The 18516-nt window shown below is 40.0% G+C and overlaps 2 protein-coding genes across 5 annotated transcripts in view; one reads left to right on the plus strand and one right to left on the minus strand.

The window, feature by feature from the left end:
* The window catches only part of LOC139671440 (uncharacterized), a 25113-nt gene extending 15528 nt beyond the window's left edge, over positions 1-9585 (minus strand). Inside the window, exons 1-10 of the mRNA XM_071554268.1 lie at positions 9513-9585; positions 8025-8444; positions 6688-6776; positions 5749-5817; positions 5278-5308; positions 4187-4246; positions 3782-3862; positions 3453-3589; positions 1548-1670; positions 9-51 (exon numbers count right to left, since the gene is read on the minus strand). Coding sequence (XP_071410369.1) covers positions 9-51; positions 1548-1670; positions 3453-3589; positions 3782-3862; positions 4187-4246; positions 5278-5308; positions 5749-5817; positions 6688-6776; positions 8025-8444; positions 9513-9585 — 1126 coding nt within the window. The remainder of the gene's footprint in view (positions 1-8; positions 52-1547; positions 1671-3452; positions 3590-3781; positions 3863-4186; positions 4247-5277; positions 5309-5748; positions 5818-6687; positions 6777-8024; positions 8445-9512) is intronic.
* MSANTD3 (Myb/SANT DNA binding domain containing 3) lies at positions 7610-17410 on the plus strand. 4 transcript variants are annotated; one of them, XM_071554976.1, is made up of 5 exons: positions 8241-8518; positions 9559-9677; positions 13859-14162; positions 14256-14304; positions 15590-17410. In XM_071554976.1, exons 3-5 carry the CDS (start codon positions 13890-13892, stop codon positions 15997-15999), a joined length of 732 nt encoding a protein of 243 aa, XP_071411077.1. In that variant the 5' UTR covers positions 8241-8518; positions 9559-9677; positions 13859-13889; the 3' UTR covers positions 16000-17410. The 4 variants fall into 4 exon arrangements, with proteins under 4 accessions (XP_071411076.1, XP_071411077.1, XP_071411074.1 ...); XM_071554973.1 differs by having other exon boundaries at positions 13859-14304; XM_071554975.1 differs by lacking the exons at positions 8241-8518; positions 9559-9677 and adding an exon at positions 7610-8187 and having other exon boundaries at positions 13859-14304.
* The last annotated feature ends 1106 nt before the right edge of the window (positions 17411-18516 follow it).

Below are 18516 nucleotides of genomic sequence, written 5' to 3' on the forward strand. Positions count from 1 at the left end.
ACACTTACATTCTTGCCATCTCTTTCTCATTGTTGGAGCTTCTGTAACAACCTGAAAATAAAGCCCAATTATATGTTAGTTGTTCTGTAGATGAAATTATTGCATTAGAGTTAATTTTTTTAAAAGAATATATAACCAGTAGTATAAAACACCTATGTGTAAATCCCTTAATGGATATTCAAAAAGTAGTAAGTCAGTTACCTGAACACTTATTTACACAATTAAATTGCTGTTAGATCTTTAAAAAGTCAAATAGCTGGTTTCAGAAGATACAGCAGTAAAATTAAACCAAGTTGCACATGCTCTGTTTAAAAGTCCCTTAAATCAAGAATGGATTTGCTATGGATGTAATGAAACTACCTAGAAAAACAGAAAAGTCTACAAAATATAGATGGAACTAATTACTTCTATATCCTTGAACATAAATCTCAAGTAAAATAAACAGTCTAAACTCAAGAAGAAATTTAAGTAGGTCAAATGAAAAAGTTCCTGCCAATAGTCAGTTTGGTTTTCTTTTTAAGCAGAGATTAAAAATGAAGGGTATGCAGACAGAAAGGATTTAACAATCTGAAATCTCTCCTTTCTACAGCATTGACTTGATCTTCCAATATTTCCATACTTGTTTGTCATCAAAAGAGTAGGATCAGTGCAGGTTCTTATCCTTAAGCCTAGGAGTGATAGTATCACACAGAAGGAAACACAGGTCTCTTTTCAGATTTAACACAGGAACCTTGTGAACTCCACTTTGAAAGGAGACATCTATGCACATTAAATAGCATTTGCAAGGGATCTTGTCAAGAAATGCTGCTTAACAAGCAGGATGCTGACAGACATTGACGTTGATGGAGAAAAATTCAATGTATATCACAAAGAACACTGAGCACCTCAATAAGCTTGCCATGAATCAGCGTGGCAAGGTACACCTCAAGAAGTAACTTTGCCTGCCCAGATAAGGGTGTTACAAATACTACTGTGGTGTGAATATCAACAGAAAGCAGTGTGAAGGTATCTTCACATGAACATGCTTCTAAGGTTGCAGTTCCCCAAGAATTGAAGCTTATGGTGTTCCTGTGATCCCACAGCTGGTAACCTCTTAATTGACCTGCAAATTCCCACACTTTGCTCTGTACTATCAGAAATTTGACATGGCTACCCCAAAAATTGCCACGAAGAGCTAATAAAAAAGAAACCGATTGAGAAAAGTCACAAAGGTGGTTTCCAAGCAACAATGAAACAAGTTATTTTACACACACACGGAGCTGAGGATTAAATATTAGTATATATATTTTTCATTATTTGTGCACTCTGGAATCATATTATTATAAACTCAGCATAAGTACTATTTCAAACAAGAGAAATACTTATGATGGGAGCAACCAATGGGAAATTGTGTCCAGAATAATCCTGGAAGAATTACTAAAACGACTAAAAGCACCTGTAATAAAGGTTAAAAAGGCAAGATTTTCCTACCGTCCAAAGCAAATCTTCTCACCATAGCAGAAATTACCTTCTTTGTTTATTAAATATGAAGCTTCAGAGAAATGTACCTTTATTTGCTTTCTTCCTTCTTTCTTCTCAATTGTTAATGCAACTTGCCTAACTTTTCTGTTCAGTTCAGAGCCTTTACCCTTAACTTCATCAGATTCTGCTATCTCAGGATAATGGTGTTTCTAGAAAACACAAATCCTTAAGTCACACAACTCCTTCCAGACCTAGACAGTTAATAACCATGGGAGATAAGTCAACATTTACATACAGACAGTAGAACTTACTAAAATGATTATGCATAGAATCACAGAATAATTTAGGGGACTGATGCCAAATCTTCAGCTCAAAACAACACTAATTGCTGAACTGGTTGCACAAGGGTTTATCCACTTGGGTCTTAAAAATCTCTGAAAACAGATTCCTTCACCTCTCTGCACAACCTGCTCCAATGCTTGACCCCACAGCGACAAATTTCTAGTCAAGTAGGAAAATCGTGTTTGAATTTATTTTCCTGCCAAGCAGCTCCATAAAGGATCTGGTTCTGCCTTTTCAATAATCTCTCCTGAGGTATTAGAGTGCTACTAATAGATCCTCTGACACTTTTTCTTCTCCAGCCTGAACGAGGCCAATTACCTTAACTTCTCACAGTACCAATGTGCTTCAGCCCCCTGACCATCTTGGCAGCTCTCCAGTGGACTTGCTCAAGCTCATCAATAGCTTTCTGTCGGCAGTAGCACAAAACTGGACACAATAGTCTGAATATGGCCTAGCAAGTATCAAGGGCAGGAATAATCACTTCCTTTGACCTGCTGGCTAGACCCTCATTAATAGAGCTCAGCTTGCTGTTAGCCTTCATTGATGCCACAGTACACTACTTATCTTCAGCTTATTATCCACCAGGACCCCCAGCTCCTTTTCAGCAGAGCAAATTCCAGTCATTTACTCTCCTGCCTTTTCCACTGTCTAGAGTTAAATCCATCTTAGGTGCATGACTTACAAGTTATCCTTGTTGAATTATTATATTTTTATAGTATTTAAGAATATACTAGAAATGCAGTTAACAAAAGATTCAGAATTGCAGGAAAACAGTTCAAAGTAAACAAGAAATACAAAAGCTGAGAACCTCAAACCTCAGCATGTACATCAGAATTAATGACCAGAAACAGCATGATGTCTGTGAAAGACATCACTGCAGATTCACCACACTACATCCAATAACATTAGCTCTAGAACTGCCTCAAAATGCTCTATGAACTCAGCTGTCTATGACTTTAAGATACGTGGGATATAATGCAAACTTTGGGCAACTTTTATGGTAAGTATCAAAATACCTTTCAGAATACTGCTTTCTCAGTTTTGTTAAAGCTCATCCTAGCAAATATGCTCAAGTAAACATTCAAAGACTGGACAGCCTCATTGCTCTAAATGTGCTGAAAAAATAGCGTGTTTGAACATTTGTGGGCTAACACGAACTGTAAGAGCTTTGTAAATTGTCATATAACAGGCATTAGAACTCACAGGACTTGTCCAGCCTTGAAACTAAATATACAATACTTATTACAAGTCACAGCCTCTATCTAACATGTATCATATTCATTTATAATTATGTTCCTTTTAAAGCATCTAAAAGATGCAACAGTTTCTTCCTTGATTCAGTTTTTATAGATAATACAAAAATGAGTAAAAAACCTACTTCTAGTCTATTTTAGCTATAGATTTCATTATTTGCATTACTGGTTCACCAAAACAGAATCAACTAAAAACTCAGTGTCAAGCAGTGGACAGGCATGCACATTATTGATGAGAAGAAATTTAAGTCTGTTTATCACAGTTGCACCGTTGCAATACAACCACAAACATTTTCACAAAAACTTATGTAACACTTTTTTTTAAAAATCAAAATATGACCAGCAAATTCTCCCCTTAAATCTTTACATTAAATCAAACAAACAAAAAGAACTTACCAGGTATGCCAGTCTATGCTTGGAACCACATACATGCATGAACATGCTATTCAGTCCTGTTTTACAGCAGCATAGCTGGCATTCATAGAGAGAAGGAACATTGTCTCTGGATCGGTATTCTATTATATAATTAAGGCCTGTATTAAAAAAAAAAACCAAAACACAATTTAGGAAACAAATCATCAGTGCAAGTTGGAAAAGAAACATTTAAGGAAAAGATTACTCAGTGTAACCATCAGATTTTATTACACATTACCTAATTTTACATTTTAAAAAACTAACCTGTAAACATCACACAAACAAGCAATTACAGTAGTAAAAGGCCTCACCAAGTGCAGGTTCTGAATCTTTGCATGTATTAAGCTGTTCTTCCAAGGTCTGTCCATGAAGCCTCTCTGGCTCAATTTGCACTGCAAGAAATTCACATACGACTGAATCCCTGCTCAGACATGGTCCCACATCACAAATTCTAAAACATTATTATAAAAGTTGTTATAAAACATGACACCCCCAATCCTATTTTCACTCTGTTTAAAACATACAGTTTGTAAATAGTGTTTCAAGTATTACTACGAAATATTACTTCTGATGGAAAGTACAATGAACAAAAATGAATTCCCAATGCCCTGCTAAGGCCTAGACATCACTTATAATATTGAACCTCAATTTTTTTTATTTCTTGCACCTTTTTTTTTTGTGGGCAGGGTGGGGAGGTGGGTATTGAACATTCTTACCATAATCAGGAAGTTTTACGGGTGTTTTCACTTGATCCCCTGGGCCACTGGCTGTTTTAACTAAAAAAAAAAAAACAAAGGAAAAAACAAACAACCACCCCAGAAATGGAAATAAAATTGTTAGTACAAAAAAATCAATTTGGTATGATAACAGACTTTTCTTAAGGAAAACTATTTGAGCTTTTGTTGACATGAGAAAACTAAGCTGTTTAGTTTTGAATGTGCTATGAGATTTTTTTGGCAAAAGATGGACAAAAAACATTCAAACCAAACAATAACAAAGTTATTTCATGTTAGGCAATTCAACAAATCAGGCAGAGAGGAAGGTCAATCAAGTTCAGTGTCTCTGAACATTTCAGGGCATCCAGTAATTTCAGGGCATTAATTTCAGCAGCATCCAACTGCTAAATATTTAATCACTTGAATTTCCTTTGCAGTCCAAACAAAAATTCCCAGATTAGGTAGGTGCAAGGACTATGTATAACTTGGACAATGAATTTCAAGGCAAATTCTAGAAAGAGTGCTCTGCAGAAACCTGTAAATACATTTTGGTGCATCATGAAACTAAAGAAAGAAAACAATTGTGAACATGGTTAGACCTTCATTCCTTCTGGAACTGGACCAGTTCATAACAACACAGGGAAGGTTTAACGATATATTAAACCTATTAAAATACTGTGCTTCAGCTAATTAAGATGTTTATTAAATAATAAATTTTTGATAATCTCTTTTAAAGAACAAATATAAAGTATATACATTTCTACATGCTTTAAGAAGCACAGTTTTTTTAAATATATTTTAAATCTTGAAGGTTTCTAAGGTCTGGAATTCTTTAAGGTTTCTCAAAAATTTAATATAGGTGATTATTAGTATTGTAGCTAGTGCTTATTAATCAGCTTTGCATACCTCCTGCTCATATTATTGATTGATTTATGTAGAATTAGATAGTTATGTCACTAAAGAACACAAGACAGGTCTTAAAGCACAGTCTTGAGAAAGTCTTTCTTGTTTGCTTCATAAACAACTACCCTAGGGTGGGGAGAAAGATGCCAGTATAGAACACAGCAGGAAGTAAAAAAGCTTTCACTTACCAATGCCATGAGATTTCAATGCTTCTTCAAGCTAAGTTACCAAGCCATCAACCAACAAGGAAGAAAGACACTTAAGATTCAAAACCCAACAATGCAAAGGTTTCATTACTTTATAAAATAAGTTAGATTAACACCAGCACCACAGACTATCCCAGGTGAACAGAGAATTACATGAAACTTCAAAAAGACAAACTGTTTTTATCTGAGATTAAGTAATTCCATTCTGCATTATTTAACAGCCATGTACTCTCATGTATGGTCTTTACTAGACACAAAGTTATAACAACATTTTCTGACAGAACTAACAAAACCAAGTTCTACTTTATCACAGTAAACACAACAGTAAAGCAGAAAGCCTAGTTATAAATACCTGAAACTGTATGTTTGACCACTACATTAAAAACTAGATTACAAAGCCATATTCTCTGCTAAATCTGTAAAATCTGACAAAAGATGCAATCAAAAACTTACCATCTTGTGTTTGAATCCATGGAAGTGAGTCTGCAAGTTTAATGCAGAAGCACACCAGACTTTGCAGATCTAGATCAAAGAGAAGTACCTCTTGCATTGCACACAAACCAAGAGAAATACAATATCACTGGTATCAAAACAGACTTACTGTCAAACTGTCAGTATGGGTAAGTTCTACAAGAGTACAAATTAAAGCAGGCCCCCAGAACTTTTCTTTATGAGGCTTCAAGACAGTGGAATTAATAGCAACCTCCACATCACATTAAAATTTCAGATGTCTCCAGAATTCTGCAGCTACCTCAAAACATTTCCTCTGTATGTGTGGATAAGTACAGACAGATCCAAGGTCTTCCTCATACACTCAAGCAACTCTGAGCCAGAGGCACAGCGTCATTGTAACAAGCCAGTCCATCTGTCTAAGATGAGCCAGTTCTCCTCAGTGTTGCATCCAGACCACCTTAGTTACTCTGATCAGTTAGGGCCTGCCTCACGCACTTAGGAAGTTTTCCACATAGCTGGTTTATGCCTGGGCCAGTTCAGAATGGGAGCAGACTAGGTTTAAATGCATGTAAACGAACAATGGCAGTCCAAATTATTTTCTTTTCCTCTAAAAACCCCAAGATGCATAAAAACAACAGCAATAAACCTGACAGCCAGAGAAATTAAGATTTCTTTTCTGAAGAGGAGCTGCAATTTCATCTTCCACTTTATTTAGAAACATAATTTTATTAAAAATAGTAATTTTACTAAGTTGGTTTTTAACACACTTCCAAATCAAACATGACAAAGAGAGCAAAATAAGTTCAACTCCAAATCTATTTATGAATTTTGATTCAGAGAGAAAAAACCCAAACCCAAACGTTCACACTTGGTTTAGTACAAGTTTGTTCCACCCAAATTATTTTGTAACAGTTACAATTTTCAGTAAGGAATACTTACATAGCAGAAAAAAGGGTTTACTTGCTTCTTTATCTCAGTTTCAGGGTCCATATTCAGTCTTTCGGTGATTAAAAATAAATCTAGGAAAACTGCAGAAAGATTGCAAACTATTGTTTTCGCATCACAGAATATTTTTTATTTTTGTTCCGCCTATGTAAGGAATTTGTGCCTCGCCTTCAGGTCTGTATTCAACTCTTAAATCACCAGGCTAATGATCCTATTTTTAACTCGGGAGCAAAAGTACAGCGCAGAAAGAAACAACTGTTCTCCAAGAGTTTCCCTGGGGAAACATCAACGCCACCACAAGATTACGCACACCCTGAGACAGAACTAATCTGGCCCATGTTAAGCTTCCCCTCCTTTCCTGGGATAGAACTGCGCGCACGGGCCGGGACAGATGGGGAACACACCGTGGGACAACCAGCACCCAGCGCCCTGAGCGTGTCCCTGGAATGGCACGGGGGCCACGTAGGATTCTGGGAAGAGAGGCACGGTCCCACCTGGACCGCGGGGGCGCGGGAGGGAGGCGAGGAGAGAGGGCAAGAGGGTGGGAAGGAGGGTGAGAAAGAGGAGGGAGCGAGGGCCCGAAGCTCCAAACCCCACGCGAACTGCAGCGCCAGGCTGGAGCGTGTCCTTGCCTGCCAGCACTTCCAGCGTCGCCGGCGGGGACGGGCAGACCTGCTCCCGCCGGAGGCGGGGAAGCCGCCGGGCTCACCGCGGCGGTCCGGGAGCGGCAGCGCCCGAAGGAGCCGAGCCGCGCTCCCCGCGCCGCACCCGCGGGTGACTCCTCGCCCTGCCCGCGGACAAGAGCCCCGTCACCCCGGGCGGGCTGGGCCGCGATGCCGCGGCAGGGCTCGGGCGGTGCCGGGGCAGGAGCAGGGGCAGGGGCAGGGGCAGGGGCAGGGGCAGGGGCAGGGGCAGGTCCCGGGACGGTGGCGGGAGCGGCAGCGCCGCCGGGGGGGGACGGGACGGGGCGCGGCTGAGGAGCCGGAGCGGGCGCGGCCCCGGCGGCGCTCCCGGCCCGCTGGGGGCGCTGGTGCGCAGGCGCTGCCGCGCCGGGCGCTGTCGGAGGTAAAGCCCGAGCTGGGTCCGCGGCCGCCGCACCGGGGAGGAGATCCCCATCCCGCTCCGCTCCGCTCCGGGGCGCGGGAGGGTGTGTGAGATGCGCCATGGGCACGGAGACGCCGCGCTAGGGACGTGCGTCCCGGGAACTCCGCCCGCGTCCGGTGCAGGCGGGGCTGCCACCCCCTTCCTGGCCGCCGTTGGTGTTCGCACGCCGCTGCCCGGGACACACACACACACACACCCCGCACCCGCCTCCCGCAGCGCCGCCGCACCTGCAGGCGCCGGGTCCCCCGGGCCGGGTCCCCCGTGTAGGAGAGGCGGTGTTTCCGCGGGAGACGACGGGGCCGCGCCGCCCGCGCTGCGGCGGGTCAGGAATCCAGCGCGGGGTTTGCGGGGAGCTGGAGGCAGCGGTGGCGGCGACCTGCGGGCGGGGAGGTGAGGGAGGCGGGGAAGGAGCGAGCAAGGGAGGGCGGGAGGGAGCGGGGAGAGGCGCTTTGTTGCGCGGAGGGACGAGCGGGGCCGCAGGGAGGGCTGTTCCCGGCTCCGGTGCCGGTCCCCGCGGGCGCGGTGACAGCAGCGCCCGCAGCAGATGCGCCCGCATCCCACCGCAGCCCCCGCGCCCGCCCTGGGTGGAGCGGCCGCCTTTGTGGAGCCGGGACCTGCTCGCCTTTCTCCTTCCAGCAGAAGAGGAGCTAGCGAGATTAAAAAAAAAACCCAACCACAAGCTCGAGTTAATGTTTGAGAAGTTCGGGTGCGGGAGAGTCTGGTAGGATTCCTGTATTATGCCTATTTTTTGTGGATTTCAGGCAATCGTTTGGAATAACAACCTGCATCCATTACCTTGCGTGCACAAAGTGCTTTAGATGTCCTCCATAGGTAGCGGGATGACCCGCTTAAAATCCATCTCTGTATATATATATATATATATATAGTCTAATGGCCTGTTTTTGTTTTTGTTTTTAAATACATTTCCGTGTACTGGTACATAAAATTTGACAGGAGAAAATTCGGCAAAGTACTGTGAATTTTTACTAATAGATTGTTTTGTTCATTTGCTGGATGATCCATGATAACTTCATTTTTATTAAAATGTGGGGGGAACACCCTAAGAGGTAGGATTTCTAAAATCCGATTAAAACACAATTTTCATAAAGATCTCATTCATATTTGGAATATGCACCTAATTACCTGGTGATTTCAAGTCTCAGGATAGACAGGCTCAGGCCTGGAACAGTGATGGAAGCTCAGTGAGGAAAACCAAACATTTGAAGAAGAAGAAGAACACTGTTTACTGCTGATTCTGTCATTCAAATGAAATATAAACCTGTTGTTGTGACTAGTTTGGGGCATTTCCGTGCCTTTCTTTCACCGTCAAATGTTGACTGAAAAGGACAGAATTATGATTGATTTCTCCTGCTCTTAATTACTGACTATGCTTGAAGCTTCACCTGCAATTTAAGTTGGATACATAAATTTTCTTTTCTTCAGTCCTTGACTATTTATGGTAGTAATTCTGTTGGCATTGGTAAATTAACTTCATTTTCGCACTATGACCATAGTTTGCTGTTTTCTTTGGGTTTGGTTAGTGCTACCTTAACATTTGGATCACCATAACTTATTCTCTGCATTTTCTTATGCCTAAAAAATATTTTGTGGACTGAAAATGCTCATATTTGCCAACCTGAAGAGCCTCTTTGCAACTGATTAGTGTTCTGGTGTCTGTTTAGGTGTGCAAGCAAAATAATATATATAGAACATACCTACGAACTTATGCGCACTTCTTAACTTGTGTAATTTTTTTTCAAGATATTCTTCCAGCAGATCACAGCACATGCCTTATAATCTTTACAAGAAGAATGCTGCACAACATTTCAAAGTAAAGATGAGGAGCTGAGAGAGATTTCCGTTATCTTAAAGCTATAAAGGTTTGTGTGAGAGGACAAGTACTTAGAACACTGATTTATTTTAAGGCAAGTTGTGAATTGAATGGTGCCAGGAGAAGATACTTAGGATAAGGTGTTTCCTTACTGCATGTGTCTTGGAGCCTAGGCACCTGTAAGAGTGGGAGAAGCTTTCCATTCTTTGCTTCTTAGAATTTACTCTACAGCTTTCCTCATGCACCCACACAAATCAATCCTGTTTACTGGATGAGCTATAGACAGTAAACTCATTTCAACACAGATTTCTACCTACTAAATTATATCCTGGGCATATGTCCTGGAAAGATATCTTAGCCTTGAAATGGAAATTCTGTGGGCTTGTGAGAGTCCTTCTCATATTCTTCAGAGGAGCCAGTGGGCTGCCAGAAGGTGATTAATATGCATAAAGAAAAAGAGGTGAATATAAATGTAAATACATGGTGGTGATTTGCTGCAACTTCTCCGTATTCTAAGTTCTGTGACATCTCAGAGTGCTTTCTGTTCATCTAGTTGCAAATGGGCTTTAGTATATTGAAGCAAGCAGGATAAACAAGTAAGAGCTTGAGAAGACTCTTCAAGAACTCTTCTGGATAGTAAGTGCATGAGACTGCTGACACCAGTTCTTGAGTTCTTTTATGCATCCTGGATCATAATCCTGGCTTCTTCATAGAAAGGATATAGGTACAGTGTGTGTGTGTAGGAAAAAAATATTAGGAATGTTATAAGAGAAAGGGAAGACTAATATTTTCTTCTCCCTGTAAGACCTGTGTTTCCATACTTCAACGTACAGTGTTTGAACTTACAACTGGGGAATCTCAGATGCTACCACAGTAAAAATAATAGAAATAAATGATAGTGTGGTATGAGAGTGATAGTTAGGTTTGCTCTGACTCCATCCATGAAAAATGAGCTTTTTTATTCTAGTACATAACTTGTTATTATATCTGAAGTCATGTTTGGAAATGTTTTAGATATTTACTGTCACGTCAGTTAATCTCTGCCAACCTATACTTAGCACCTGGAATCCAGAAGTCCTAGTAACATTGTTTAACTTTTTGAACTTGATCTACCAAGTATCCAGTTTTCCTAATCAAAGGGATTCTCTACACAGAAAGATGTAACGATTTTTTGTCTTGAGGTTCTCACACCTTTTCAAATCCAGAAGTGAGATTTACATACATCAGCAGAAGATAGAATCAGCCATTTTGAATCACACAGAGTCTCTGATCCTGGCTTTTTAGTGTCATAAGCTACTGGATCTTATGACTTGCTGGTGGGACTACATTTCATCCCATTCCTTGGTGGAATTGAGGCTAAGACAGAGCACCAGTATCTAGTCCCAAGAATTTCATTTCAGCAGCTGTCCAAAGCAGCTTAACAGTTTGGAATGGTACAATAAATATGTCAGTAAAATAGATGCTTTCAGAGTGATTTTGTAGAGCAAAGTTGCCAGTTTTCAGTATCTTTGTCAGGATGTCGATTTCCTGACTTCTTTTTTTCTTAATTTATGTTTTCCTTAAGGAACTTCTGAAGCAGCTGTTCTCTTCTATTAGACCTAGACATTATAATGATTGGTAGGCAATGAAAGAAGCTTGTTTGCTTCTGCTTAGTTTGTTCTGTGCAATTATAGCTGTTTAAGAATTCCTGTCACCAACATATGGGGTGACTTAAGTTTTCACAGACCATGAAAAAATCACTTGTTATAGTATGATGTAGGAAATACTGGATCAGGAAACTGTATTCCTTAAGTTCAACTACTCAGCTCTCTTCCTTCCACCGTTCTCTTTCATGTAAAATAAACAAGCTGTTCTGTGAACAGTAGCACTGTTAAAGTCTGGTTTCCTATGGATCTTTCTCCTAGTCCTCTAAATCCTGTCTGCTGCAAAAACTCCAGCTCTCCCATGTCCTCATGACACCAGCTTTTGGTCAGAGAGTGGAACTGTGCCTGGCCAGGAGCTGCATAGGTGCCAGCTGCACAGTCAGTGCCTGCCCGGCAATTACCCAGTCGAGCAGCGACAAAAAGTACAAACCAAGTGTTGCCTTTTTCAGTAGGGGTACAGCTTAGCTGCTGACATAACTTAGGCTTAGACTACTACTTATTTCTATTTGCTTTGCTTCAGTTTTGCTATTCCAGGCTTTGTTCTACTGCCTTCTCTCTTCTTTGATTCCTCTTCTTTGTTTTGCTGGTGTCGTGGTTTAACCCTAACCAGCAGCTGAGTACCACGCAGCTGCTCACTCACTCCTTGCTCCCAGTGGGGTGAGGAGAATCAGAATAAAAAGTAAAACTTGTGGGTTGAGATAAGAACAGTTTAATAATTGAAACAACACAAAATATAATACTTGTAATGAAAAGGAGAGAGAGAGGAACAAAACTCAAGAGAAACAAGTGAGGCACAATACAATTGCCCACCACCTGCTGACCAACTTCCTCCTCATTTATACAATGAACATGACATTTTGTGGTGTTGGGGTATCCTTTGGCCAGTTCAGGTCAGCTGTCCTGGCTGTGTTTGTTCATAGCCTCTTGCTCTTCTGGTCACTGGCAGAACACTGAAAAGTTCTTGTCTTAGAGTAAGCACTACTGAGGAACAGCTAAAGCATCAGTGTGTTATCAACGTTATTCTCATACTAAATCCAAAACACAGCATTCACCAGTGACTAAGAGCAAAATGAATTTTCTCCCAGCTGAAACCAGGACAGTTAGGTTTTGTCATAAAAATATGGGCTACCTGATGAAGCTTGTGTTCTCATTTTGATATTGGCTTGTCTGTTAGCTTTCTTTATAAATATAAGTAGTTACCTTTAATGAAAGAGGTGAGAATAACTATACTAAGTTGTTTGGAGGAAAGGAATTACAGGAATGGTACAAATTAAGTCCTAGTGAAGTGTAACTCCACTAGATACATTGAAAAGAGGAAACCTGGTGGTGATATCTAGTGCATCGTTGAGTAATTTTATGAGAGAAGTAATGGAACTGATGGGCAAAATACCAGAAAATTCATTTTGGGAGAGTCCTAAACTGCTAGGAATATGAACCAATAATCTTATATATGTTCTATCTCTGAGTTTTATGATTAAAACCAAAAGAAATATGAGTTAAGGCAGCATTGCTGCTCCTTTTTTACTTAATTATCCTGAAGTTTCTGCCCAAAATGTAAAGTAATTTGAGCTACACAGTTATGGTGAAAAGGAATAGGGGGAAAAAGCATGAAAAGATAAAAATACTACATTTTGAAGCATGGTCATGCATTGCTAATTCAAGGCAACACTGATTTATTCCTTTTTTTTTAATTGGCTAAGAATTCCCTGGTATCAGCAACTGCTTTCCTATTGAATACATAAGCCCTAGGCTTGAGAAGAGAGACAGCTGTTGATGTGGTGTGAGTGTATAGCAGTAGCTGTATTGAGTGAGGCCAAAACTCTTTTTAGCCTGGCCATTTGCTCCTGAGAATGATGAGCATGGCAAGCAAAAGGAAGTGCCACACACACAGGGTCAGAAGTAAACAGTGAAGGACCTGTACCTTCCAAGCACTTAGTCTCCGTAATTCCTTCATGTCTTCTTGCAACCCTTGGCTGGTTCTCAGCATTGTAATACAGGATTGGATCCTGCTGCCCATTGGGTGTCAGACAAGGGCAGATAGGTCTTTAAAAAGAAAACTTCTTACTACCATTTCTCATACAACTTGCAAATACTGTAGAGAGAGGGGAGAAAAGAGTTACATACAATCAGCAAGGGCAGAAAAGGGTATTTTGTGTACCAAAGGAAAACAAAACCTAATGAGGATGCCTTTAGACTTAAGCCTGTACTTATTGAGGGCTGGATTTTAGAACTTGGTCACAGTTCAGACCTTTGAAAACTTTCTGCGTGTAAAAAAATGCAGTGAAAGGGAAAACAAGATATTGAAAACAAGCTACTAAGTAAATTTAAAAGCAAGTATTTTGTATCAAGACAAACTGTAACAAAGACAACTCCTCCTATGGTCCACTTCTGGAACTGTGTACCCCCTAAAGAGGCAACATGAAACAGCATGGAATTACACTATATATTACGTGATTGTTCCATTATGTATTCTAGAACTACTCACAAACTATTCTAGAAAATAAAATTAACCAGAAGTTATGCTATAACTACTTCTAATTTGTGTTTGGTTTTTTAATTTGTTTTTCTTTCTATATTGTTTTCATAGGAAGTTTGGCTTCTTGGAGAAACAGTAGAAGATGCAAAACGAAATAATAAAGCCTGCTAAATACTTCTCAGAAGTGGAGAAGAGTGTTCTGCTTGCATTAGTTGAAAAATACAAATATGTGCTTGAATGTAAAAAAAGTGATGCAAGAACTATTGCTCTGAAACAACGTACCTGGCAAGCACTGGCTCATGAATATAATTCCCAGCCCAGTGTATCACTGCGAGACTTCAAACAGTTAAAGAAATGCTGGGAGAATATCAAGGCACGGACAAAAAAGATAATGGCACATGAAAGGCGGGAGAAGGTAAAAAGAAGTATTAGTCCACTTATAAATACTCACATCGTAGGGAAAGAGAAGATTGCCAGCATAATGCCTGAGCAAATGTACTTTTTGCAGAGCCCACCAGAAGAAGATTCTGAATATCAGCCTGATGCTTCCAGTCAAGGTATAAATGTTACTGTAATGATGCAAGTGGTATTGTTTTTATGTGATTTTACCAGTGATTCTCTTTCAGCAGTTTAAATCTCTCCACTTAGCTGTGACTGCTGGTTATGGAAAGGTAATTTAGGGACTATGATATTACAAGAGTGTGTATTTCCCTAGGCCTTTGGGAGTTAAACTGAGGTTCTTCACAATTTTTTTCATCAGTTTCTGATGCATCTGCTGCTTTGTGGCAAGCCTCACAGTAGCTATCATGCTGGCTTTCCTGAGAACCATCCCAAGGATGTCCTTATCCTTTATAAAGTAGTATTTTGCTGGTTAAAAAAACCAAACCCAAACAAAACCAAATTGATACACAATTGTCTGCTGCAAGAGTTCCCTGTAGGTCTTTCCTCCTTTGTTTTCAAGGACTAAAAAGGCTGTGTAGAGCCATATTTCACACTGCAGTCCACATTTGAGAATAGCCTTTCTGGGAAAGTTCAGCACTATTATCTTTGTTTCGCAAGCGTACACAGAAGAAATAATACAAAAACAGAAGGGAGGGTGACTGCAATGATTTCTTGCAAATTTTCTTATGTCAGGATCTCACACAGGAGACTGTCCTTGCTCAAAAGACAGCAGTAGCTATGTCATTAGATAACATTCTTTAAATGTCTCTTTCATAATTGTATTTACCGTAATTAGTCATCAAGATTTGTAAAGGAATGTATTGTGACACCCTTGTTTGCAGTGGTAACTATTCTGTTCCATGAGTAGTCTCTTTTATTTCAGAAGAATTGGTAGAGCCTTCTCAAGGTTAGAATAATGTAATTTTTTTTCCTGAAAATATACACTACTGCGTTTACAATACCTACAGTAGTGATAATGAATAAAAAGTATACTTCCTATTATTCCCTCACTCTCTCTGTATTTATGTTGATACAGCTCTTCCTCTGACACTGAGATCTTCATAAAAATATTGCAAGTCACATATGGATTTAGCTTAAACAGCTGCATTAAGGTTTAGCTCCAGGTTCAGCCACCTAAACTAGGTATCTACTTATAAGTGTCTACATTCACTTTAGTGTTCTGAACTCCCATTATAGCCATGGAGATCTATCAACAGAGCCCAAAGTGGTTCAGTTGAAACCATTATGCCCTTAATATTCTGTAACAGATCTGCATTAGGTAGTGGCTGCTGTACCTTGGTACAGAAGTGCAAGGTTTAGATGCATGTGTCAGTAACTTATCACATTTGTGTTTCTTAAATGAGGGGAAGGGAATACTATAATACTTCTTTTGTTTTGCAGAGTCATTTGTTGTCTCAAATAGAGAACTTTGTGACGAAGACAAAGAGCTGGTACATTTTTCAGTATGTGAAGGTACCTCCCAAGCTGAGCCTTCGTGTTCTGATGTCAGAATTGCAGCAGATAAGAACTACAGAAGTAAAGCATCTCAGGAAAGTGCTCTGAAAAAGATGCATGAGGAAGAACATCATCAGCAAATGTCAATTTTACAACTGCAGTTAATCCAAATGAATGAAGTTCATGTGGCAAAAATACAGCAAATAGAAAGAGAGTGTGAGATGGCTGAAGAAGAACACAGGATAAAAATGGAAGTGCTAAATAAAAAGAAAATGTATTGGGAGAGAAAACTGCAGACCATCACAAAAGAATGGCCTGTGTCATCCTATAACAGACCCTTTCCTAATTCACCTTAGAACATAAAGGGGCAGAGAGTCAGTCTGATTCAGCACATTTCTGAGTAACGTGCACTGGAAAGAAGGTTTTTTAATGTGAATGTACAGTGACAGGATAGGTGTCCAGCTGATAGTGAACACACTATGACTCTTAATGTTTAGAGAAACAGTGGTATAGTCTACCAGGGGAAAACAGTATTGTTCATTTGTAGGTAGTTCTGATTTGTTTAACTCAGACATGCACAGTGTTCTAAAATGTGAACGTATTTTCCCCTATCAGAACGCCCTTGCATCCTTGTGAAATTTAAGGTTCTCCAGGTGTTCTTACATTGGGTATTATTAAGAAAACAGCTTTAAACATCAGGCTGTAGTGTTTATTTTGATTTCTATCTCTTCCTGTCTACCATTTCCCAAATGAGGGCAAGGGTTGGAGTTTCTCTCTTCTACTGAAACAAAAGTTGACTGACAGGTATCAGTTGGATCATTATGCTGGGGCTTAGTAAAAAATATACTTATCTCTAGTTAATATAGTCCATTACTTATTCTCCATAGAAGATGTGAAAAATAAGGAAGTAGCAAAAGGACCACTGTAGTAACTGAGCTTTTTCCTTCTGAAAACAGTAATATTTCCCAGCTGGCTGGCTAATTGAGAGAATGGTTGTGGACTGTCACTCTGTTCTTTGAGCTTTGACCCTTAAGAAGTTAAAAAAGTGGCTTCTTCCACAAAAGCCATTGTGCTTGTTCCTTCTTTTCCAGGCCCATCATATCTTGAAGTAGAATACCAAAATAGGAGGGTAAAATGCTGCTGCCAGCGCTGTGTGCTGTTGACCTGGAGTCATTCTGAGGGGAAGAGCTTTTTAACAATTCATAAAGCTCTTAAAATGCAGTGACCTACCCAGTCTGTCTCCCTATGCAATACTCAATTGGTGTAGCAACTGGCTTGAGTATCTCAATGTCTCCTTAGCTACAAGAAAAGACTTAAACCTCACGCTCTTTTCCTTCACATAGGGTGGGAGCAGTTCAAGGGAATCATTCCTGTCTGGAAGCACTGTTCTGTTTTGTTCTGTCCTGTGCATTATGGTGGTGTGTTTCTTGAATTTGCTGTCAGTGAGAGGTGATGGACCTGATTTGTATGAAAGCATTCACACCAAGGTCCCCACAGAGTTTGGGTGTCCAGAATAATAGATGGTAGGAAAGCACAAATAAAGGTAATCCTTACCCAGGCAATCATTTATTCTAGTGGGGCAAGGGTTAAGAAAATGTGAAATGCAGAACCCCGCAAAGATTCATAGGAACTTCTGATGTGTGAAAACCTGTTTTACAGGAAGGTGTACAACCATCATTTGAAGCAGTGAGAAAAAGGAACAAACCCTAAATTTTCATGGAAAAATCTGAGTATCACATTATTCAATAAAGTATTTTCCGATCATGATTCATGAGGGCAAGTCCATACTATGAGCAATGTATTCAAATTAGAGTATTTTCCAAAGCATACATTCCCAGTTACACTCCTCTCTTTCCCTGGATGTTCTCTCTGGTGGAATGAGTTCATTTGGTTTGGTTTTGCTTTGTTTTGGTTTGGGTTGGGATTTTTGTGTGTGTGTGTGTGTTTTTTCTTGAACTGCGTTTGCTGCTGGTGATTCACCTCTGCAAGCACTGCCATTACCAACCACAGTACTCACTGTGGTTAACACTGCTTTGTACATGCCTTAGTTCCTTCAACCTGCTAACACCAGCAATCACAATGGGAGCTATTTATTACTAGTTATTTTATATGACAGAGAAACAAAATTTGCAGAGCCGCTGCAACATAAAAGATAGACCATGTATGAAATCTGAAGACAGATCTTTTTGACTGCAAACTCAATTTTCTTATAAATTGGCTATATGAAGGAAACACGGGAATTCCAAAGAAGAAAATTGTTATGGACACTTTTTTCTGCTGAATGGAAACACTACTGGAAGGTATAATAACAGTAGAGGCAAAAGAAAGAAGTAAACAGAAGTGAGGGCTTTTTTGTTCTGAGATTGCATTCCATGGTCTGGAGGATGAGTCAGTTATTTGAGTGGTTATGACAATTCTTCAGGCACCATCCAGAAAAAAAGAATAGGGAAGGCACTTGTCTTAGCCAATGATAAGATTCCTTCCACACTGATTCTAAGCAAAAATAATTTGAAACTATGAAATGGAAACCTGGCATTAAAAGGTGATAAATGGAGATGACTTCAACACTGCAAATAGGACAAGAATAGAGAAACAATCCAGGTCTAGAAAAGGTATGAAACAGTCCAGGAAGAATCTCATGAAATATGAGATAAGGGTAACTTGGACTCCTGGAAGTTATACCATGGCTCATGAAAGATTGTTTTGTTTTTGTATTTAAACATCCTTTAAAATATACATGTTTTCAAACTGTACTAAGTGGGCAATGCCTTCCTTTTTGGCACATTTTCTTATTCCAAGACTTTTAATTTAGTTTCTATTTAAAAGAAAGAAGATCACAAAAGAATGATTAGAAAGAGCCAAGAGGAAGATAG

The sequence above is a fragment of the Pithys albifrons genome, chromosome 4, assembly GCF_047495875.1.
Source record: "Pithys albifrons albifrons isolate INPA30051 chromosome 4, PitAlb_v1, whole genome shotgun sequence".
NCBI classification, from domain to species: Eukaryota; Metazoa; Chordata; class Aves; order Passeriformes; family Thamnophilidae; genus Pithys; species Pithys albifrons.